Consider the following 23,946-nt stretch of genomic DNA (forward strand, 5'->3'; position numbering starts at 1 on the left):
CGGGGAGGTTTGTTAAGGCTAACCGGGAGAGTTTAAACTAGAATTGTTGGGGGAGGGGGGAACCAAACTAAGGAGACTGAGAAAGAGGAAGTTAGCTCATAAATAGAGAAAGCTTGTAGACAGTGCAAGAAGGAGGATAGGTAGTTGATAGAGAAGGGATGCGCCCAGACCAAACACTTGAGATGTGTCTATTTTAATGCAAGGAGTGTTGTGAACAAAGTGGATGAGTTTACAGTGTGGATCAGTACTTGGGAGATATGATGTGGTGGCCATTACAGAGACTTGGATGGCTCAGGGACAGGAATGGTTACTTCAAGTGCCGGGTTTCAGATGTGTCAGAAAGGACAGGGAGGGAGGCAAAAGAGGTGAGGGTGTGGCACTTCTGATCAGAAATAGTGTCATGGCTGCAGAAAAGGTGGATGTCATGGAGGGATTGTCTACGGAGTCTCTGTGGGTGGAGGTTAGGAACAGGCAGGGTCAATAACTTTACTGGGTGTTTTTTATAGGCCGCCTAATAGTAACAAGGATATTGAGGAGCAGATAGGGAAACAAATCCTAAAAAGGTGTAATAATAAGAGTTGTTGCGATGGGAGATTTTAATTTCCCAAATATCAATTGGCATATCCCTAGAGCTTGGGGTTTCGATGGGGTGGAGTTTGTCAGGTGTGTTCAGGAAGGTTTCTTGACACAGTATGTAGATACGCCTACAAGAGGAGAGGCTGTACTTGATTTGATATTGGGAGATGAACCATTGGGAGGTGTCAGATCTCTCAGTGGGAGAGCATTTTGGAGATAGTGATCATAATTTTATCTCCTTTACAATCGCATTAGAGAGATAGGAACAGACAAGTTAGAAAAGTGTTTACTTGGAGTAAGGGGAACTAAGGCTATCAGGCAGGAAATTGGAGGCTTAAATTGGAAACAGATGTTCTCAGGGAAAAGTACAGAAGAAATGTGGCAAACGTTCAGGGGATATTTGTGTAGAGTTCTGTATAGGTACGTTCCAATGAGACAGGGAAATTATGGTAGGGTACAGGAACCATGGTGTACAAAGGCTGTAATAAATCTAGTCAAGAAGAAAACCTTACAAAAGGTTCACAGAGCTAGGTAATGTTAGAGATCTATAAAATTATAAGGCTATCAGTAAGGAGCTTAAGAAGGAAATTAGGAGAGCCAGAAGGGGCCATGAGAAGGCCTTGGTGGGCAGAATTAAGGAAAACTCCAAGGCATTCTACAAGTATGTGAAGAGCAAGGGGATAAGACGTGAAAGAATAGGACCTATCAAGTGTGACAGTGGGAAACTGTGTATGGAACCGGAGGAAATAGCAGAGGTACTTAATGAATACCTTCAGTATTCACTATGGAAAAGGATCTTCGTGATTGTAGTGATGACTTGCAGCAGACTGAAAAGCTTGAGCATGTAGATATTAAGGAAGAGGATTTGCTGGAGCTTTTGGAAAGCATCAAGTTGGATAAGTCACCAGGACCAGACAAAATGTACCCCAGGCTACTGTGGAAGGTGAGGAAGGAGATGGCTGAGCCTGTGGCGATGATCTTTGCATCATCAATGGGGACAGGAGAGCTTCCGGGGGATTGGAGGATTGCGGATGATATTCCTTTATTCAAGAAAGGGAGTAGAGATAGAACAGTAAATTTTAGACCAGTGAGTCTTACCTCACTGGTTGGTAAGTTGATGGAGATCCTGAAAGGCAGAATTTTATGAACATTTGGAGAGGTATAATATGATTAGGAGTAGTCAGCATGGCTTTGTAAAGGCCAGGTCGTGCCTTATGAGCCTGATTGTAATTTTTGAGGATGTGACTAAACACATTGATCAAGGAAGAACAGTAGATGTAGTGTATATGGAATTCAGCAAGGCATTTGATAAGGTACCCCATGCAAGGCTTATTCAGAAAGTAAGGAGGCATGGGATCCAAGGAAACATTGCTTTGTGGATCCAGAACTGGCTTGCCCACAGAAGCCAAAGAGTGGTTGTAAACGGGTCATATTCTGCATGGAGGTCGGTCACCGGTGGAGTGTCTCAGGTATCTGTTCTGGGACCCTTACTCTTCGTGATTTTTATAAATGACCTGGATGAGGAAGTGGAGTGTTGGGTGAGTAAGTTTGCTAATGACACAAAGGTTGGAGGTGTTGTGGATAGTGCGGAGAGCTGTCAGAGGTTATAGCGGGACATTGATAGGATGCAAAACTGGGCTGAAAAGTGGCAGGTGGAGTTCAATCCAGATAAGTGTGAAGTTGTTCATTTTGGTAGGCCAAATATGATGGCAGAATATTGTATTAATGTTAACTCTTGGCAGTGTGCAGTATCAGAGGGATCTTGGGGTCCGAGTCCATAGGACACTCAAAGCTGCTGCGCAGGTTGACTCTGTGGTTAAGAAGGCGTACGGTGTATTGGCCTTCATCAATCATAGAATTGAATTTAGGAGCCGAGAGGTAATGTTGCCGCTATATAGGACCCTGGTCAGACCCCACTTGGAGTACTGTGCTCAGTTCTGGTCACCTCACTACAGAAAGAATGTGCAAACCATAGAAAGGGTGCAGAGGAGATTTGCAAGGATGTTGCCTGGATTGGGGAGCATGCCTTAGCAGATTAAGTTGAGTGAACTTGGCCTTTTCTCCTTGGAGCGACAGAGGATGAGAGGTGTACAAGATGATGAGAGGAACAAATCTTCACACCCTCCCCGCAGAAATAAACAGCAACAACAATCCACAACCCCCTCTCCACAGAAAAAAGTGATAAAAGTAAAACATTCCCAATCCCAGCTCGCAGGGAAAAATCAATGAAAATAACAAGCCCTAACCCCTTACTTGCAATAAACAGTGAGGGCAGCATCAAAATCCCCGATCTCCTCCCCCTTAAACTCAAAGAAGCAGCATATCACCCATCAATCGGCCACAACAAAGAAAATGCTGAGAAAATGAAAGAGACCAATATGAAGTACAGTCTAATCACATAAATCTCAGACATCAAATAATCCTTCCATGACACAGAACACATGCCTGGTCTGAACAGTAAGTTCTGTGGGGAATGGCCGCTGACCACCTGGCCTCCATTGGGAGTGACCGCTAACTGTTTGGCCTCCATTCGTAGTGATCGCTGACCGTCTGGCCTCCATTCGGAGCAATCACTGACCCCCTCCGTATTCACCTTGGTGGTCTCTGTTAGGCATGATGGCTGGGTGTGTGTGAACAGCGCTGACTCAGTGCCCTTTGTCGGGAGCGATCGCTGACACCTTTGGCTCAATGCTTCAGTCTTCCTCGCCACCTCAAAATGAAGTTATTCATTCCCGCCACCTCATCTAGCCTCTGGTCTTTCTCACGAGTCAGCTTGCATTCTTGATCTTTTTAATCCCAACCCACCCCCACCCCATCTCTAATCTTTGCGAGGCAGTTTTGCGGACACAGCTGTAGCTCATTCAATCCAGTTCCAAACTGCACATCACAGGTTCCAACAGTTTGCATAACACAAACAAGATAAAAAGAATTAACAGAAGGCATAGAAAAAGTAAAATAATTTGGAAGATTTGTTATTTGGAAAAAGTTGCCTGAGGAATCATTGTTTGCTGGCGCCATCTTGAACATAAGTCATAGAAAAGTACAGCGTAGAAACAGGCCCTTTGGCCCATCTAGTCATACTGAACCATTTAAACTGCCTACTCCTATCAACCTGCCCTCCATCTACCTATCAAACTCCTAAACATTGAAATCAAACTCATATGCATTTTCATAAGAAATTTATTTTGAACCTTCAACATCAGTGCGACTTGTCTTACTCAAGTGCACTTAATGAAATCTATTGAATGGTGTTACAAAATGAATTGCTCTTTGCAGGCAACGTTTATGAAGTTTCCAGTCAGCATCAATATTAGCAATCTAGGTCTCACTTGATCGAAGTATAAAATGCTGAAAATGCTCTCTATTATGAATACAGACTTTGTGAATGCAGACTTTTATTTCTCAAATATAATTGGTTATTCATTGATCTATTAATTTATTCAACAGTTGTTAAGGATTGGATTGGTTATGAATACATCCAGGACAACAATGCAAGGTGTCATGAATAAAAATATCACACTCCACGCAGTAGATGCTCTGGCACACGTTGCACATATATACCTACAAGAAACAGAAGAATTATAATCTTAATACCACAAAAACAAATTGCCTACTTTTTTAAACCTCCCCTCCCAATCCCTAGGCTTCTTATTTGCAGGTTGAGTTGGTGGTAAGGAAGGCAATTACAAAACCAGCATTCATTTCAAGTGGACTAGAATACAAAAGCAAGGATGTAATGCTGAGGCTTTATAAGGCACTGGTCAGACTAAACTTGGAGCAGTTTTGGGCCGCTTATGTAACAAAAGATTTGTTGGCATTGGAGATGGTCCAGAGGACGTTCATGAGGATGATCCCAAGATTGAGAGGGTTATCATATGGGTAGCGTTTGATGGCTCTGGGCCTGTACTCACTAGAGTTTAGAAGAATGAGGGGGGATCTCATTGAAATCCACAAAATATTGAAAGCCCTACATAAAATGGATGTGGAGAGGATGTTTCCTACAGTAGGGAGGTGTATAGTATCAGAGGGAACAGACTCAGAATAGAAGGATGCCCATTTAGAGCAGAGATGAAGAGGAATTTCTTCAGCCAGAAAGTGGTGGATCTGTGTAATTAATTGCCAGAGATGGCTGTGGAAGCCAAGTCAGTGGGTATAGTTAAAACAGAGGTTGATGCGTTCTTGATTAGTCAGGGCATCAAAAGTTTCAGAGCGAAGACAGGAGAATGCGGTTGAGTGGCACAATAAATCAGATGGAGTTGAGATGGAATGTTGGAGCAAACTCGATGGCCTGAATGGCCTTATTCTGCTCCAATATCTTATGCTCTTATATCTTCTGCATCAGGTATCAGATATCTAAAATCTCAATAAGTCAATTAACTAGATAATGCCTTATCAAGGCATTTGTCTTGCAGGCAGTCTTCGGTAGAGCTAGTGGAAAGCAAATTGCAAAAATTAAATTTAAAACCGTTATCAATTACTTGGTGACAGAGGACAAGATACGAAAAAGTGAGCATGGTTTCCTTAAGGGAACCTGTTGTGGAATTCTTTGAGGAGATTTACACATAGGATAGATAAAGGTGGTGCAGTGGATGTTGTGTATTTCAGAAGGCCATTGACAAGGTGACACACATGAGCCTGCTTAGTAAGTTTACAGGAAAATTACTGGCATGGTTAGCACTTTGGTTGATTAGTAGCAAGCAAGTAGCAAGTGGAAATAAAAGGATCCTGTAGCTGCCAGTGACTAGTGGTGGAGCGGTAGATAGTGTTGAGGAAACAGGTAGGCTGCAGAAGGACTTAAGACAGATTAAGAAAATGAACAAATGAAATATAGTGTTGGAAAATGCGTGGTCATGCACTTTGCTAGTAGAAACAAATGTGCAGATTATTTTCAAAATGAAGAGAATATCCCAAAAACTGAGATGCAAAAGGACTTGGGAGTTCTAGTGCAGAACACCCTAAAGATTAACTTGCAGGTAGAGTTGGTGGTGAAGAGGGCAAATGCAATGTTAGCACACATTTCAAGAGGTCTAGAATATAAGAGCAGGGATTTAGTGCTGGTGAGGCCTCACCTAGTGTATTGTGCTTTATAAGGCACTGGTGAGGCCTCACCTAGTGTATTGTGAATAGTTTTGGGGTCCTCATCTGAGAAAAGATGTGCTCGCATTGGAGAGTGTCCTGAGAAAGTTCAGAAAAATTATTCGGGGAATGAAAGTGTTATCATACGAGGAACATTTAATGGCTCTGGGTCTGTATTCGATGGAATTTAGAAGGATGAAGGGGAGTCTAATTGAAACCTTTTGAATGTTGAAAGGTCTTGACAGTGTAGATGTGCAAAGGATGTTTCCCATGGTGGGGGATTCTAGGATAAGAGGGAACAGCCTCGGGATAGAGGGGCATCCATTTAAAACAGAGATGTGCAGAACTTTCTTTATCCAGAGGGAGGTGAATTTGTGGAATTTGTTTACCACAGGCAGCTGTGGAGGCCAGGTCATTGGGTGTACTTAAGGCAGAGTTTGATTGGTTCTTGATGGGCACAGCACCAAAGGTTATGGGGAGAAGGCTGGGGAGTTGGGCTGAAGAGGGGAAAAAAGGATCAGACATGAATGGTGGAGCAGACTCGATGGGCCTAATGGCTTAATTCTACTCCTATGTCTTAAGGTCTTAATACCCCCAGAAGAAAAAACTTTTTACAAAAATCATACATATGTAAGACTTACATTCAGATCTTGCATATCTCCTTGGCAACCTTGGCAGTATCTAAAGATGGAGGAAACAACGTAACCAACATTTTTTGAAAAGAATTCTTACTTTTACTTCTCTTCAAAACTAAAGAACAGATGCACAAATGGTCCTTTTGGCCCCCTTGTTATCTCAATGAATGGCCAGAAACCCTGTTTTTCTTCCCTAAGCCAAGACTATACAAGTTTAATAACTTCACAAAAATTTGAGGCAATACATGAGAACTTTCTGCTCTAATTGGCTAAAATGGAAGATTAATTTTCTCAGCTGTACACAACTAACCCATTGAAGCAAGAAAACGGAATCACAACTTCTGAGGTTTCAAAGGATGTAGTAACAATCAGAACTTTTAAAGCTCTGGTTGTCATAACAAAACCATTAGTTCCGTGGTTTGCTAAAGCTATAGAAAGATCGAGGAATATTGGTGCATAGATCCTTGAAGGTGGAATTTCATTTGGATAGGGTGGTGAAGAAAGCTTTTGGTATGCTGGCCTTTATAAATCAGGGTATTGAGTATAGGAGTTGGGATGTAATGTTAAAATTGTACAAGGCGTTGGTAAGGCCGAATTTGGAGTATTGTGTACAGTTCTGGTCACCGAATAGGAAAGATGTCAACAAAATAGAGTACAGAGAAGATTTACTAGAATGTTACCTGGGTTTCAGCACCTAAGTTACAGGGAAAGGTTGAACAAGTTAGGTCTTTATTCTTTGGAGCATAGAAGGTTGATGGGGAACTTGATAGAGGTATTTAAAATTATGTGGGGGAGAGATAGAGTTGACGTGGATAGGCTTTTTCCATTGAGAGTAGGGGAGATTCAAACAAGAGGACATGAGTTGAGAGTTGTAGGTCTGTAGTCTAGTGTAGCTTTCTCTGTCTTGTTTTTTTTTATAGAGCTCAGTCTAGTTTTTGTACTATGTCACGTAACACCATGGTCCTGAAAAACATTGTCTCATTTTTACTATGTACTGTACCAGCAGTTCTGGTCGAAATGACAATAAAAGTGACTTGACGAGTTAGGGGGCAAAAGTTTAAGGGTAACATGAGGGGGAATTTCTTTACTCAGAGAGTGGTAGCTGTGTGGAACAAGCTGTCAGTAGAAGTGGTAGAAGCAGGTTAGGTATTGTCATTTAAAGTAAAATTGGATAGGTATATGGACAGGAAAGGAATGGAGGGTTATGGGCTGAGTGCGGGCCAGAGGGACTAGGTGAGAGTAAGCATTCGGCATGGACTAGAAGGGCTGAGATGGCCTGTTTCCGTGCTGTAATTGTTATATGGTTATATATAAAAATAGAGTACTATGAAGGAGGGAAGGATTAGACTAATCTTCGAGTAGGGTAAAGGGTTGGCACAACTTAGTGGTCTGTTATGTTCAGACCATCATAGTACACTATAGCACACTAACAGCCACTTCAGCCCACCTGTTCTGAGCCAAAGCAATTAAGCTACCTAGTCCCATTGACCAGCACCTGGACTATAGTCCTTCATACCGCTCCCATCCAAATTCTCCAAAACTTCTCCATCTCCAAAGGGATCCAATCATTAAGCACATCTTTCCCTCCCCCACTTTCTGCTTTCTGCAGGGATCACTCCTTGTGCAACTCCCTTGTCCACTGATCTTCCTCCTGGTACTTATCCTTGCAAGCAGTACAAGTGCCACACCTGCACCTACACTTCATCCCTGACTACTATTCAGGGCCCCAAACAGTCCTTCCAGGCGAGGCAACACTTCATCTCTGAGCCTGTTAAGGTCATATACTGTGTCCGGTGCTCCTAGTGTGGCCTCCTGAAGATCAGTGAGATCCAATGAAGATTGGGAGACCGCTTGGGAGCACCTACACAATGTCAGCCACAAAAAGCAGGATCCGCTGGCTACCCAATTCTACTTCCCATACTCAATATGACATGTCCATCCATGGCCTGCTCTAATACCATGATGAGGCCAGACTCAGGTTGAAGGAGCAAAACCTTATATTCCGTCTGGGTAGCCTCCAACCAGATGGCATGAACATTGATTTTTCAAACCTGCAGTAATTAACCCATCCTTCACTATTCCCCATTCCTGTTTCCCTCTCTCACCTTACCTCCTTACCTGCTTAACATCTCCCTCAGGTGCTCCTCCCCCTTCCTCTTCTTCCATGCTCTTCTGTCCTCTCCTATCATTTTCCTTTCTCCAGCCCTTTATCTCTTGAACCAATCTACTTCTCAGCTATTTTCTTCACTCCCTTCCCCTCTCCCGAGTCACCTATCACCTGCCACCTTGTACATCTTCCTCCCCTCCCCCCTTCGTAGTCCTTCCCTTTTCCTTTCCAATCCTGATGAAGGATCTCAGCCTGAATAGTCCACTGTTTAACTCCTTTCTATGGATGCTGCCTGGCCTGCTGAGTTCCTCCACCACTTTGTGTGTCTTGTTTTGGATTTCCAGCAACTGCAGATTTTCTTGTGTTTTTGATCTTTATCGATCAGACTTCACCTACCGTTCTCCCGGAATCTCTTCTAAAGGAATTTCTCTGAACGCATCCAGTGGGAACAGATGATGGTAAGATCTGGCCAAGTGAGGTGCAGAGACTAATGTAAGACCTACCACAAACAATAAAAATAATTACTCTCTGTTTAACTTATGATTAAAGGGGCATTGATGAGGATCCCTACCACCCATCCCACAATCTTTTAGACCCAGTACTGTCAGGATGGAGATACAGGAGGATCAGAACTAGGACCGCCACACTGGGTAACAGCTTCAGAATCAGAATTAGGTTTATTATCACCAGCATGTGATGTGAAATTTCTTAACTTAGCAGCAGCATTTTAATGCAATACATAATCTAGCAAAGAAAAATAATAATAATAAATAAAATTATAATAATCAAGTATACATATATTGAACAGGTTTTAAAAAGCATGCAAAAACAGAAATTCTGTATATTAAAAATAGTGAGGTAGTGTCCAAAGATTCAATGTCCATTTAAGAATTCAATGGCAGAGGGGAAGATGCTGTTCCTGAATCACTGAGTCTGTGCCTTCAGGCTTCTGTACCTCCTATCTGATGGTAACAGTGAGAAAAGGACATGCCCTGGGTGCTGGAGGTACTTAATAATGGACACTGCCTTTCTGAGACACCGCTGCCTGAAGATGTCCTGGATACTTTGTAGGCTAGTGCCCAAGATGGAACTGACTACATTTACAACCTTCTGCAGCTCCTTTTGGTCCTGTGCAATAGCCCCTCCATACCAGACAGTGATGCAGCCTGTCAGAATGCTCTCCACGGTACAACTATCGAAGTTCTTGAGTATATTTGTTGACATGCCAAATCTCTTCAAACTCCTATTAAAGTATAGCCACTGTCTTGCCTTCTTTATAACTACACTGATATGTTCTTTCTTTCTTTCTTTCTAAATCTCTTTATTATTATTGGTAATATGGACAGAATACAAATGATACATTGATAAAGAAATTACCAACATACAAATTCCATTACATATGAAAAAAAACATACATAATAGTTACAATATAAATGAGTTTACCAAGCCATAAGCCTTAAAATATATGTATGAACATGGTAAGTCTAAATATTTCATAATGTATGATATAAAAAAAACAGAAAAAAGAAAATATATATATATATATATTTATAATGCAAAACTAGCTAATCTACTAGTCTAATAACTAATAACTAATATAGAAGAAAAAAGAAGCAAAAAAAAAGAGAGAGAGAAAAAAGGGGGGCTGTTTATAATATCTCACAAAAATAAATATTCATCAATGCCGTCACTTCCGGTCCTCTCAACATACATAAGCTAAAAGCTGGGAAATCAAATGAACTTGGCACAGGGTCATATTACATCATATGAAAATGTTGAATAAATGGTCTCCATAACTTTTCAAATTTAATAGAAGTCTCAAAAGCACCACTTCTAATTTTTTCTAAATTTAAACATAACATAGTTTGAGAGAACCAATTAAATACAGTGGGAGGATTAATTTCCTTCCAATTCAACAATATAGATCTTCTAGCCATCAGAGTTAGAAATGCAATCATTCAACGGGCAGAAGAAGATAAATACAGTGAGTCTAACATTGGTAAACCAAAAATTGCAGTAATAGGATGAGGTTGTAAATCAATATTCAAAACCGCAGAAATAATATCAAAAATATCTTTCCAATATTTCTCCAAAAATGAACAAGACTAAAACATATGAGTTAAAGACGCAATTTCAGATTGACATCTATCACAAATAGGACTAATATGAGAGTAAAAATGAGCTAATTTATCCTTGGACATATGGGCCCTATGTACGACCTTAAATTGTATTAATGAATGTTTGGCACATAACGATGATGTATTAACTAATTGAAGAATTCTATCCCAATTCTCACTAGAAATAATAAGACTAAGCTCTCTTTCCCAAACCTTTTTAGTCTAATTATAAAGAGGCTCTCAACATATCTTCATAATTATATTATAAAGTTTTGAAATAAGCCCTTTTTGAAAAGGGTCTAATTCAAATAAGTTCTCCAAAGTATCTGAAGGCACAAAATTTGGAAACGTAGGGAGTACAGAACTTTAAAAATGTCTAATCTGTAAATATCTAAAAAAATGAAATCTAGGCAAGTTATATTTGTTGGATAATTGCTCAAAAGACATGAAACAATTGTCCAAAAATAAATCAGAAAATCTTAGTAATCCCTTAGTTTTCCAAGCCGAATAAGCTTGATCTATAATGGAAGGGTGGAAAAAACAATTAGATACAATAGGACTATTTAAAACGAATTGAGTCAACCCAAAAAATCTCCGAAATTGAAACCATATACGCAGAGTATGTTTAACTATCGGGTTGTCAATTCGTTTCGGCAATTTAGAAAGAGCAAAAGGGAGTGAAGTCCCTAAAATAGAACCCAGAGCATAAGCTGATACAGATTTAGTTTCTAAACTCACCCAACGAGGGCCGAAAGATCCACCCCCATCTTTCAACCAACATAACAAATATCTAATATTAACTGCCCAACAGTAAAATCTGAAATTAGGTAATGCTAACCCGCCTTCCTTTTTTATCTTCTGTAAATATATTTTACCTAACCTGGGATTTTTATTCTGCCATATATATGAAGAAATTTTAGAGTCAACATTAGTAAAAAAAGATTTCGGGATAAAAATTGGTATCGCTTGAAAAATATATAAAAACTTAGGTAAAATAACCATCTTAATAGCATTAATCCTACCTATTAGGGATAAAGATAAAGGTGACCACTTAGTAAACAAACCTTTAATCTGATCAATTAAGGGTAAAAAGCAGAATGGGAATCTGACAGTTAATCATGATGAGATAAATAAGGCATTTCAAGACTTCTATACCTCCCTGTATCAATCTGAATTTCCTCAAGATCATAATACCATGTCTGATTTTCTTGGGAAATTAAATTTTCCAAGATTATCATCTGATGATCTTTTAATATTGGATACTCCTATTACGGATGTAGAAATTAAAGGGGCTATTTCCTCAATGAATTCTGGGAAAGCACCGGGTCCAGATGGCTATACAGTTGAATTTTTTAAATTTTTTTCCGCTACTCTTTCCCCTTGGTTAGGTAAGGTTTTTGAGGAAGTCATTAGATTGGGGAATTTGCCACAATCTTTTTATAGAGCTTCCATTTCTCTAATATTGAAGAAAGATAAAGACCCTACTAACTGTGCTTCCTATAGACCTATATCTTTATTGAATGTAGACTCCAAGATTTTTTCTAAGTTACTGGCATCTAGATTGGAGAAGGTATTACCCAAAATTATTTCAGATGATCAAACCGGTTTTATTAAAAATCGCTATTCTTTTTTTAACATTAGGAGATTGTTGAATATTGTTTATACTCCCTCACATGACACTTCAGAATGCGTGATTTCATTAGATGCGGAGAAAGCATTTGATAGAGTTGAATGGCCTTACTTATTTAATGTGTTGGAGAAGTTTAATTTTAGTCCGATATTTATATCATGGATTAAATTGATTTATCATACTCCAGTAGCCTCAGTGTTTACCAATAATCAAAGATCTCCCTTTTTTCGCCTATTTCGGGGCACTAGACAAGGATGTCCTCTTAGTCCATTACTATTTAACATTGCCTTAGAACCTTTGGCAATTGCCATCAGACAATCACAGGATATTTTGGGTATTAATCATGGGACAGACATTCATAAGTTATCTTTGTATGCAGATGATTTATTACTATTCATTTCTAACCCGGAGAAATCCATCCCAGCAGTTTTATCATTATTGGTTCAATTTAGTGAGTTTTCTGGGTATAAGTTAAATCTTAATAAAAGTGAATTGTTTCCTTTGAATAAACGGGTCCCAATTTATGGAAATTTACCTTTTAAATTAGTTAATGATTCTTTTACTTATTTAGGGATCAAAATCACAAAAAAACACTGATATGTTGAGACCAGGTTAGATCTTCAGAGATCTTGACACCCAGGAACTTGAAGCTGCTCACTCTCTCCACTTCTGATCCCTCTATGAGGATTGGTATGTGTTCCTTCGTCTTACCCTTCCTGAAGTCCACAATCAGCTCTTTCGTCTTACTGACGTTGAGTGCCAGGTTGTTGCTGCAGCACCACTCCACTAGTGGGCATATCTCACTCCTGTACACCCTCTCGTCACCATCTGAGATTCTACCAACAATGGTTGTATCATCAGCAAATTTATAAATAGTATTTGAGCTATGCCTAGCCACACAGTCATGTGTATATAGAGAGTACAGTAGAGCTTCTTCCCTCAGGCTGTAATACTAATGAACACCCTGCCGTCACTGAGGTCTCATCACTAGGACAGCAAGCTGTTTACTGTTTATCCATTCTACGCACTACATGCATTTTGAATTATATTTTATTAACTTATATATGGTCATATTTTGGTTTATATGCTCTGTGTGTGATATGTGTTTTGGAGGTCCACTGTGGTCCAGAAGGGTGTTTCTTCATTTGGTTGTGTACATGTACGATCAGATGAAAATACTCTTGAACTTGGATATTTCTCAACATATCATTTAGACATACCAAAATAGCTAAGAACACAAAGAGTTCATAAATATTGACAAATTTTGAATTTGAGATATTAATCTTCACATAAATGAGGTAATGGGAACGAGCACGAGGAGCTTCCAATAAGTAATGTAAGAAAATATTGCGTTCTCATGTATCAAGTTTATAGGTGCAGCAAAGTAAAAATCCCGATGGAGTTCTTGGGGAGGAGATACAGATCAAATCTCCAATAAGACACAATTTGAAACTGAGATTATGATCTTGACAAATATAATCAAGATATCCAAGCTCCTGCACAATATCCATGTCTCTGTGATTTACAAGGAACCAGCCCAATTCAAACAGTAATGCTGAAATGAAACTACTATTTGGTGGCCTTCCTCAAAGCTGGTTAGAAGAGCATGTCTTGAATCTGGTGCTTTGTATTACTGGTCCACTCATCTTTAATTCATATCCCTCCAATCTATACTCAGTGCCATTTCAAAGTGCCAAAGTCAAGGCAGAATTGACGGTATATATAACAGCAGAACTTTCCACTGGCTCATGCTGCCCAGATACACATACAAATACAACTGTTTGCAGCCATACAGACTGCACTGCAGAGTATTCAGACAAGCTCTTTCAAAATGTATCAAGGAGATCTGCCTCTACCATTCTCTCAGGCAGCAATCTTCAGTTTCTCACTGTTTTTTGGGCAAAGGGGACTTCCTTAAATCCTTTCCCTAACAACCTTAACTTCCTGCCTGCTACTTATTATCATGCTTTCAATCCTTCACAGTCACCCGAGCTTATCTGCACCATCACTTTCCCCGCCTCTAGTTTGCAGATCAAAGTTCAAAATTTATTAGCAAAGTATGTATATGTCACAACATACAATACTGAGATTCATTTTCTTGCAGGCATTCACTGTAAATACAAAAAGAGCAAAAAATAATAAATAAGCAATAAATCTCAAGAACATGAGACAAAGAGTCCTTCAAAGTGAGTCCAGAGGATGTAGGACAGTTCAGTGTTGGGGTGAGTGAACTTATCCCCTTTGGTTCAAGAGGCTGATGGTTGAGGGATAATAACTGTCCCTGAACCTGGTGGATACACCCAGCCTAACCATTCTTGTTACTGCTCCAGATCTCCAACCCTGGTAATATTCACTTCTACCTCCATGGACCTAAAGATCTTGGCATGATCAGTTCTTTGAATGTGAACCCTTTCAGATCACCTGGGTCCCAGTTCCCACAGCCTTTTTCCTTTACACCGCTCCCTTTATACTTACCCGATTAACTGGAAAATTTATGATAATATTGCCTAATATTTAAACTTGTGAACAAAAAGTATGTTGGAGTATTAGAAATAGTTCCCAATCATTCAGAAAATCTGCTCATTTGACACAGAAGTCTCCAATGTGAATTGAATTGACTTTATTTCTTCACATACATGAGGAGTAAAAATGTTTACATTTCATCTCCGTCTGAGTGTGCAATGTGCAAATTATAGTCACTTGTAATATAGTAAATAGTAAGTACAACAGGATAGTCAATATAGCATAGAAATACAATTGTATCAGCATGAACTAAACAGTCTGATGGTCTGGTGGAAGAAGCTGTCCCAGAGCCTGTTGGTCCTGGCTTTAATGTTGTGGTACCATTTCCTGGATGGCAGTAGTTGGAACAGTTTGTGGTGACTCAGATCCCCAATGATCCTTTGGGCCCTTGTTACACAACTGTCTATGTAAATGTCTTGAATAGTGGGAAGTTCACATCTACGGATGCGCTGGGCTGTCCGCACCACTCTCTGCAGAGTACTGTGATTGAGCGAAGTATATTTCTCATACTAGGCAGTGATGCAGCCAATCAGGATGTTCTCAATTGTGCCCCTGTAAGAAATTCCTTAGGATTTGAGGACTTGTGCCAAACTTCTTCAACCGTCTGAGGTGAAAGAGGCACTGTTGTGCTTTTTCACTACACAACCGGTATGTTCAGACCACGTGAGGTCCTCAGTAACATGTATACTAAGGAACTTAAAGCTGTTCACCCTCTTAATCCCAGATCCATTGATGTCAATAGAGGTTAGCCTGTCTCCATTCCTCCTGTAGCCCACAACCAGCTCCTTTGTTTTTGTGACATTGAGGGACAGGTTGGTTTCTTGACACCACTGTGTCAGGGCGATGACTTCTCTATAGGCTCTCTCATTATTATTTGAGATTAAGCCAATCAGTGTAGTGTCATCAGCAAATTTAATTAACAGATTGGAGCTGTGGGTGGCGACACAGTCATGGTATACAGACACTGAAGGAGGGGGGGCTTAGGACACAGTCCTGAGGGGCACGTGCTGAGGGTCAGAGAGGCAGAGGTCAGGGAGCCCTCTCTTACCACCTGCCAGCGATCTGACGAAGTCCAAGATCCAGCTGCACAAGGCAGGGTGAAGGCTGAGGTCTCTGAGCTTCTTGTTGAGCCTGGAGGGAATTATGTATTGAATGCTAAACTATAGTCTGGAACAGCATTCTCACATAACCATCTCTCTTCTCCAGATATGTAAGAATGGTGTGTAGAGCTGTGGCTATTGCGTCATCTGCCGATTCATTATGTTGGTTGTGAATCGTAGAAGGTCCAGTTTGGGTGGCAGCATGCTGCAGATGTGGTCCTTGATCAGCCTTTCAAAGCATTTGCTTATTGTTGACAGGATTTGCTTATTGTGACAGGATGCCAGTCGTTCAGACATGTTATCTTGGTCTTTTTAGGTACAGGGACAATGGTGAATGTTTTGAAGCAGGAGGGCACTCTACACTGGGAGAAGGAGAGGTTAAAAATGTCTGCAAATCCACCTGTCAGTTGTGCCACATACTGTACACCCTGAGTACTTGCCTGGGATGCTGTCCGGTCCCACAGCCTTATGACTATCCACTCGCTGGAAACGTCTGCGTACTTCAGCCTCAGAGATGACCAAGGTGCAGGTCACTTTGGCAGCCCTCCACTGGGATACCCAATGCGCTGGATAACTGGACGTGCAGGTCTCCAATGTGCTGGATAGCCAGAGGTTCACCATGACTCTTCACCCATCAGAGTCACAGAGCACTGTAGCTCAGTAGCAGGCCCTTCAGCCCATCCAGTACATGTTGAACTGTTACTCACTGCCCCTCCTCCCATCCAATCCTGGCTATCCAAGTATTTATCCAAACTTCTCTTAAATGGTACAATTGAACATTTCTTAACGTTTCTTATCTTAACCATTCATCTTTTCTGCTCACTTTGTTACATCTGTTAAATTGGACTAATTATTGTCATTTTCCTTGCAGGTTAGTAATTAAATACTTGCTAGTACAACTTATATACATATAACTATTCATATATTTCCTAGCGCAAACAGTATGTATATGCAGTTGTTCAGTGTGTCCCCTAGTGGTTACAGTTATTTATAACATTCTGGAAAGTGCTAGAAGCTTCTCTAGTGCTGTATTATTTGAACAGAGGCTATCTGATTGGTTGACTCTTATCTATGAATTTGATTAGAAGGTTTCTGATAATTGGGATATAAAAAAGCTGACCACATTATGCTGCCACTTTCTGCTTCTCTCTCCTGTCACTTACTAGCCTCTGCTCTTGTTATTTTCCAATTCAATTTCCTTTGTTCTATCAATGCTAAATAAAACGATTGTGAAGCAACATGTTTTATGCCTTTCCTGATTTCCAAAGGAATTTTGGATTAAGAATATCAGAATCCCACACATCCTTCTGCTGTTTGTCTCTGTACCACTGTTTTCCTCTGATTTAAATAATTTTCTTCACCACTGTAGTTCATACATTCCAGTTCATTGCATTTCTCCACCTTCACATGATGGCTGAAATACTTTTCAAGTGCATTTCAAAGTTATGATGTACTCACCACAGACTTTACAATCTACAGGCAGTTCAGTGTATTTAGCTCTACACTGGGGACAATAATATCCACCAAGTGTTAAGATTGGTCCACTACTGCTGTCCAAATGTCTAAAAGCAGAAAAAGTTTAAATTAAGCCGACATAATCATTAATATGATTGTACTCAGTTCACAAATCTCCAGATGCAGTAATGGGCATTCCAATACTATACTCACGCCATGCTGAAGCACGGTTTCGCATTCTGATCTGATAAGGATGCCATTATATGTTGGGGAAAACCTTACAAAAAGTGAAAAAGAATGTTTTATTAAAGGAATATTAATTCCTAATAAAATGAACTATATTAACAATCAAAACATCTATTATACATGAAACTAATGTAATGGTTCACGTCAATATCAAAGTAAATGCAGTATTATTAACTGGAATATCTACAAAATGGATCTGACCTTCAGTTTTGTTTTTCACTCATCTCCTTAATAATTAATTATCCTATTCTGTAAACAATCTACTCTCTGAATATAAAACATAGAACAGTACAGCGTTGTCCCTTTGGCCCACCAATATAAACCTACTTCATGGTCAATCTTATCCTTCCTTCCCACATAACCCTTCATTTTTCTTTCATCCATGTGCCTACTTAAGAGATTCTTCAATGTCCCTAATGTATCTGCCTCTACCAGCACCCCTGGCAGTACATTCCACACAACCACCACTCTCTGTGTAAAAAACCTACCAGTGACATGCCCCCTATTCTTTCCTCCAATCAGCTCTTCTGGTATGTCATTGCTGCACTTGAAAAAGTCTCTGGCTGTCCATTCTATCTACGACTCTTATAATCTTATTGACACCCATGTAGAAGAGTTTTTAAAGTGGAGAAGCCATTGCACTGGGACAGTTCCACTCTGTTGACCTTGAAAGTACGGAAGTACAAACGTGCATCACAGACTAGGGGTTTCCTTGGTTTCAGCGGATGACCATGACCTCTTCTGTGCCTTGTCATGCTCTTCAATCTCCACAGGGCGGTACAGTACCATCTTCCGGGCCAATGGATCTCATTCACCCAGTCCAGTGGAGATGGCTTCACATGCTAAGACATGCATATCCCATCACACTGGGGTATGAGGCCATTTACTGATCACAGCTGCTTTAGCCCACCTGTTGGGGTGTGGCCACTGTCGCATGCAAACAGCTACTCAGAGCCAAAGGTGAGAATTGAATATCCAGTGGGAATCAAAGGTGCATGAGCTGCCTCAGAATGGACCTGACAAGCCCCTTCACCAGAGGGGTGATACCCCTTCCTGGACACCCATACACCTCAAATCTGTGTATCTTAGATGGTTCAATTTAATATAAGAGAATGTGTACAACCTGAAATTCTTACTCTTCACAGAGACATTCATCTAACAGAAAACCCCCAAAGAATGAATGACAGAAAATGTTAAAAACCCCTCCCCCACACACAAGCAGCAGCAAAACCATCAATGCTCCCCCTTCCCACCACTTACTTCAAGAAAAACATTAAGCCCCCCCACCACCTAGCAAGCAAGCAATAGCAAACCACTAGAGACCATGATCTAGAGTCTTTCAAAAAAAAAACAGTTTATCCCAACACTTCAACATCTCACAGGCTTTCTCTCTCACTGTGCTCCTGCTACAGCAGATTATAATCTTATACACCTCCATCAAGTGACCTCTCATTCCCCTTTGCTCTAAAAAGAAAATCCCTATCTCACTCAACCTATGCTCATAAGACATGCTCTCAAATTCAGGCAGTAACCTCGTAGATTTGCTCTGCATCCTCTCTAAAACTTCCACATCCTCCCAATAATCAGGCGACCAGAAAAGAACACAATATTCCTGGGGTAGAGTATTCAATAACACTCAACAGTTGTGTAGAGTTGGAATTCTGAAGATCCACCTCTTTTTGAGAAGATATTTCCCATTATCTGTAATCAAATGGCTATCCCTTTTTTGGAAAATATACCTAATCCTAGACTCCCTTGTGAGTGAACATCTACAATTTCATCCTCTCAGAATCTTACACATTTCCATCACTTTTCGATTTTCTACATTCCAGTGAGTATGGAATGTATGTGCTCAATTGTTGCAATTAAGATCATCTCTTCATCTCAGAAATCTCTTAGCTGCTTCCAATGCAAAGGTTTGCCTCCTTAATGAAGCTATACACAATACTCCAACTTACGTCTTACCAACAACAGCAGGTAAAAGCAGCAAGGAAAAGCTTTTAAAAAGGCAAAATTACCAAGGTCCATGAGAAATATGAAGGTGACCTAGCTTCACATTGTACATTAAAAAAAAGTGTAATTTGCTGGCCATGTATTGCATAAGCTTCTCACTACCCATCTGTATTTTTCCATGTTGTAGGAATAGTTGAGTGAGAGCAACCCAGGAATTTACACTCACTGAGAGTGAGTGTCTGTCCGTGATAAAAGGGCTGAGTTTCCCCACAAAATGTGAAGAGAGTTTCTTACAATGATGTGCACGGTCTGGATTTTTCCTTCTTGGGTACTGCTGGTACTCAGCCGTGTTGATGTTACCAAGCTGCAAAGAACATCAGGCACTGAAGGATTCTGTGAGTAAGAATGTGCTTACCCATACGAATGAGAGAACACTCAGAATTGGAATCAGCTGGTGGAGGGCGAACATGATAATTTAGCAAATCTCTGAAATGACTCTCATCCAAAATAACATTGTGAACACCTGCAACATAAGCACATAAACAACAATCACATACACAGGGTTTTCGTATCCTGAAAATCACATTATTCCATTATTAATTTAAAAGAAGGACTTCCTCTGTCCTTTCATTTCATGGATCTTCATGCTTCACATTAAATGTTGCCTGGAAGTTCATATTACTTTTTTCCATTTTTAACGCAGAAAAATCCATTTGATCCATCAATTCTATGCTAGCTCCCTGGGTGTTCCCATCAGTTCCATTTCCCAGTTATTCTCCCATAATCTCACTCATACACCCACCCATTTCCCCCAATTCTGCTGCCGAAAGAATGTCACGAGAGGCAATTGACAACAGCCAACTGATCTAACATACTGTCCTTGGAGTCTAGAGAAAACCACAGAGAGAGAAACCCAAATACTGAGAATTTGCAAATGTTGACAAGCCATCAAAAATCAGCCAGCAAAATAATAAAAAGACATCTCTGGTCTTTTACCCACTCATTTCCTAGACCTGACACTGGAACTGGTGGGACTGTACTAGACCCTCACTCTGACTGGAACTGAGAGTGGGGGAACTGTACTAGAGCCTGTAACTGGAACTGAGAGTGGTGGGACTTCACTAGACTACTGTGACTGGAACTATGAGTAGTGGGACTGTACTACATCCATGTGACTGGAACTGAGAGACAGAGTACTGTACTAGACCCTCCCTGTGTCTGGAACTGAGAGTTGTGGGACTGTACTGGACCCTCCCTCTAGTGGGATCTAAGACTGGTGGGACAGTACAAGTGCCCCTATTTTTCGAACGTTCGGTTTACATCAACTCGTTGTTACGAAAGACCTACATTAGTTACCAGTCTTCGCTAACAGAAGATGTTTTCACTGTTACGAAAAAGTCAGCATGTGAAAAAAGGCAGTGCGCGCCACGCATACTAGCTCCTCCCCAGAAACTGCATTCTAGCCGGCATTGCTTAAACACGTGTCTGTGAGCATCTGTGCTTTATGTCAATTTATTTTGTGCATCCATTAGCAAGATGAGTTCTAAGGTATCGGAAAGCCTAAAAGAGCGCATAAGGGTATTACACTTAGCGTAAAACTAGACATAATAAAGCATTTCGATCGTGGTGAACGAAGTAAGGATATAGTGAGTTTGACTAAGGGTTTGTGGAAGCTGATGAAGATGATGTTGAAGAGGTTTTGGCATCCCCTGACCAAGAACTGACAGATGAAGAGGAAATTATAACAATTGAAGCTGAACGCAGTAGTGAACAGCCCGAAAGTGAAGACCTCCAGGAACTGAAAGTGAAGCAATTGCATGAGATTGACAACACTGCAATGATTGCAGAAAAGTATGACTTTAATCTTGAAAGGGTACGTAGGTTTAGGGCAGGTTTGCAGGATGGTTTGAGTGCTTACAAAGAACTGTGTGATAGAAAAATGTGCAAGGCTAAGCAGTCAAGCATACTGTCATTTTTCAAGCCTTCCACATCAGCCACAGCAGACAACGAAACTCGACCTTCGACATTGAGGCAGGCAGACAGACATAGAAGGTGACCTGCCTGCCCTGATGGAAACAGACGACGATGAGATGACACCCCAGTGTCCTCTAATTCCCACCACCCCAACCTCCGACAACTCAGCCTAACAGACCATCATCACTGTCATGCTCACTGTCTTCCTGATTCCGGTAAGTGAAATTACACTGGGTGTACATTATTTCTACTTTATATAGGCTGTGTATTTTTATGTGTTGTTCGGTAGCTTTGTAGCTTAAAGGTCACTGGAAAAAGTGTTTCTGCCGGGAGCACTTGCGCCGTGTGTTTTTGCTGCGAGTGCTGTTGAGAGAGCTTGCGTGAAATTTTCACTGCAGTGGACAGTGCTGCAATAATTGTAGAAAAGTATTCCTGCATTATATAGGCTGTGTATTTATCAGATCATTCCCGATTTTACTATATGTTACTGTTATTTTAGGTTTTATGTGTTATTTGGTATGATTTTGGTAGGTTATTCTTTTGGGTCTGCGAATGCTCACAAACTTTTCCCATATAAATAAATGGTAATTGCTTCTTCACTTTATGACATTCCGGCTTACGAACCGTTTCATAGCAACGCTCTACCTTCGAATAGTGGGGGAAACCTGTATACCACATGAATGGATCCTTCAGCCCATCCTGACCTTGCTGATCTCATCCCATGCGCTGATATTACGTACGCATCTCACTAAGCTGTGCTTATTTACCAACCTTTCTAAATATCTCTTTAAATAACTGTATGTTGATTCCACTACCTGCTCTGGCAATAAGTTCTAGCTGTCTACCACTCTGAAGGAAAAAACAACTCTGTCCTGAAATGCTCTTTACCACTCTTTTCTGTCACCTTCATCTTTTTCTGTGTGATAAACCTACTGAGGAAAAATGGAATCTATGTACCCTAATCTATGCGTCTTATAATTTTGTACATCTGTATCAGTCTCCATTCACTCCAGGGAAAGCAATCCTTGCCTGTCTAGTCTCTCCCCATCATGTAAGTCCTCCAAACCAGGCGACATCCTGTTGAATCTCCTCTGCACTCACTCCAATACAACCCCATCCTGTTTATTGTGTGGAATCCAAAACCACACACACTTCTGCAAAATCTAACCAGTATTTTGTAAAGTTGCAACACAACGTTCCAACTGTTATATCCCATGCCCTAATATATGAAAGCAATAGTGACATCTGCCTTTTTCATCACTCCATTGGCAGGGGATTATGGATTTAAACTCAAGAGGTCTATTTATTAACATAGAAACATAGAAAATAGGTGGAGTAGGCCATTCGGCCCTTCGAGTCTGCACCGCCATTCAGTATGATCATGGCTGATCATCATCCAACTCAGAACCCTGTACCTGCTTTCTCTCCATACCCCCTGATCCCTTCAGCCACAAGGGCCATATCTAACTCCCTCTTAAATATAGCCAATGAACTGGCCTCAACTGTTTCCTGTGGCAGAGAATGCCACAGATTCACCACTCTCTGTGTCAAGAAGTTTTTCCTCTTCTCGGTCCTAAAAGGCTTCCCCTTTATCCTTAAACTGTGACCCCTCATTCTGGACTTACCCAACATCGGGAACAATCTTCCTGCATCTAGCCTGTTCAATCCCTTTAGAATTTTATATGTCTCAATAGGATCCCCCCTCAATCTTCTAAATTCCAGTGAGTATAAGCCTAGTCGATCCAGTCTTTCTTCATATGAAAGTCCTGCCATCCCAGGAATCAATCTGGTGAACCTTCTCTGTACTCCCTCTATGGCAAGAATGCCTTTCCTCAGATTAGGGGACCAAAACTGCGCACAATACTCCAGGTGAGGTTTCACCAAGACCTTGTACAACTGCAGTAGAACCTCCCTGCTCCTGTACTCAAATCCTTTTGCTATGAATGCCAACATATCATTTGCCTTTTTCACCGACTGCTGTACCTGCATGCCCACTTTCAATGACTGGTGTACAATGACACCCAGGTCTCGTTGCACCTCCCCTTTTCCTAATCGGCCAACATTCAGATAATAATCTGCTTTCCTGTTCTTGCCACCAAAGTGGATAACCTCACATTTATCCACATTAAATTGCATCTGCCATGAATTTGCCCACTCACTTAACCTATCCAAGTCATTCTGCATCCTCTTAGCATCCTCCTCAGAGCTAACACTGCCGCCCAGCTTCGTGTCATCCGCAAACTTGGAGATGCTGCATTTAATTCCCTCGTCTAAATCATTAATGTATATTGTGAACAACTGGGGTCCCAGCACTGAGCCTTGCGGTACCCCACTAGTCTCTGCCTGCCATTCTGAAAAGGTTCTGTTTATTCCCACTCTTTGCTTCCTGTCTGCCAACTAATTCTCTATCCACATCAATACCATACCCACAATACCATGTGCTTTAAGTTTGCACACTAATCTCCTGTGTGGGACCTTGTCAAAAGCCTCTTGAAAATCCAAATATACCACATCCATTGGCTCTCCCCTATCCACTCTACTAGTTACTTCCTCA

General features: G+C 40.8%; 1 protein-coding gene across 4 annotated transcripts in view; it reads right to left on the reverse strand.

The window, feature by feature from the left end:
* Positions 1-3,737: 3,737 nt before the first annotated feature.
* gtf2h2 (general transcription factor IIH, polypeptide 2) overlaps positions 3,738-23,946 on the reverse strand; it is a 57,390-nt gene continuing 37,181 nt past the window's right edge. For 3 of the 4 annotated variants that reach the window (XM_059969292.1, XM_059969290.1, XM_059969289.1), the window contains 6 exons: positions 19,834-19,941; positions 17,433-17,496; positions 17,223-17,326; positions 8,791-8,893; positions 6,294-6,333; positions 3,738-4,137 (listed from right to left, as the gene is read on the reverse strand). In XM_059969292.1, the coding sequence (XP_059825275.1) occupies positions 4,027-4,137; positions 6,294-6,333; positions 8,791-8,893; positions 17,223-17,326; positions 17,433-17,496; positions 19,834-19,941 (530 nt within the window). In that variant the 3' untranslated portion in view covers positions 3,738-4,026. The remainder of the gene's footprint in view (positions 4,138-6,293; positions 6,334-8,790; positions 8,894-17,222; positions 17,327-17,432; positions 17,497-19,833; positions 19,942-23,946) is intronic. The other variant, XM_059969291.1, reaches the window with a different exon arrangement.

This window comes from Hypanus sabinus, chromosome 5 (assembly GCF_030144855.1).
Source record: "Hypanus sabinus isolate sHypSab1 chromosome 5, sHypSab1.hap1, whole genome shotgun sequence".
Lineage (NCBI taxonomy): Eukaryota > Metazoa > Chordata > Chondrichthyes > Myliobatiformes > Dasyatidae > Hypanus > Hypanus sabinus.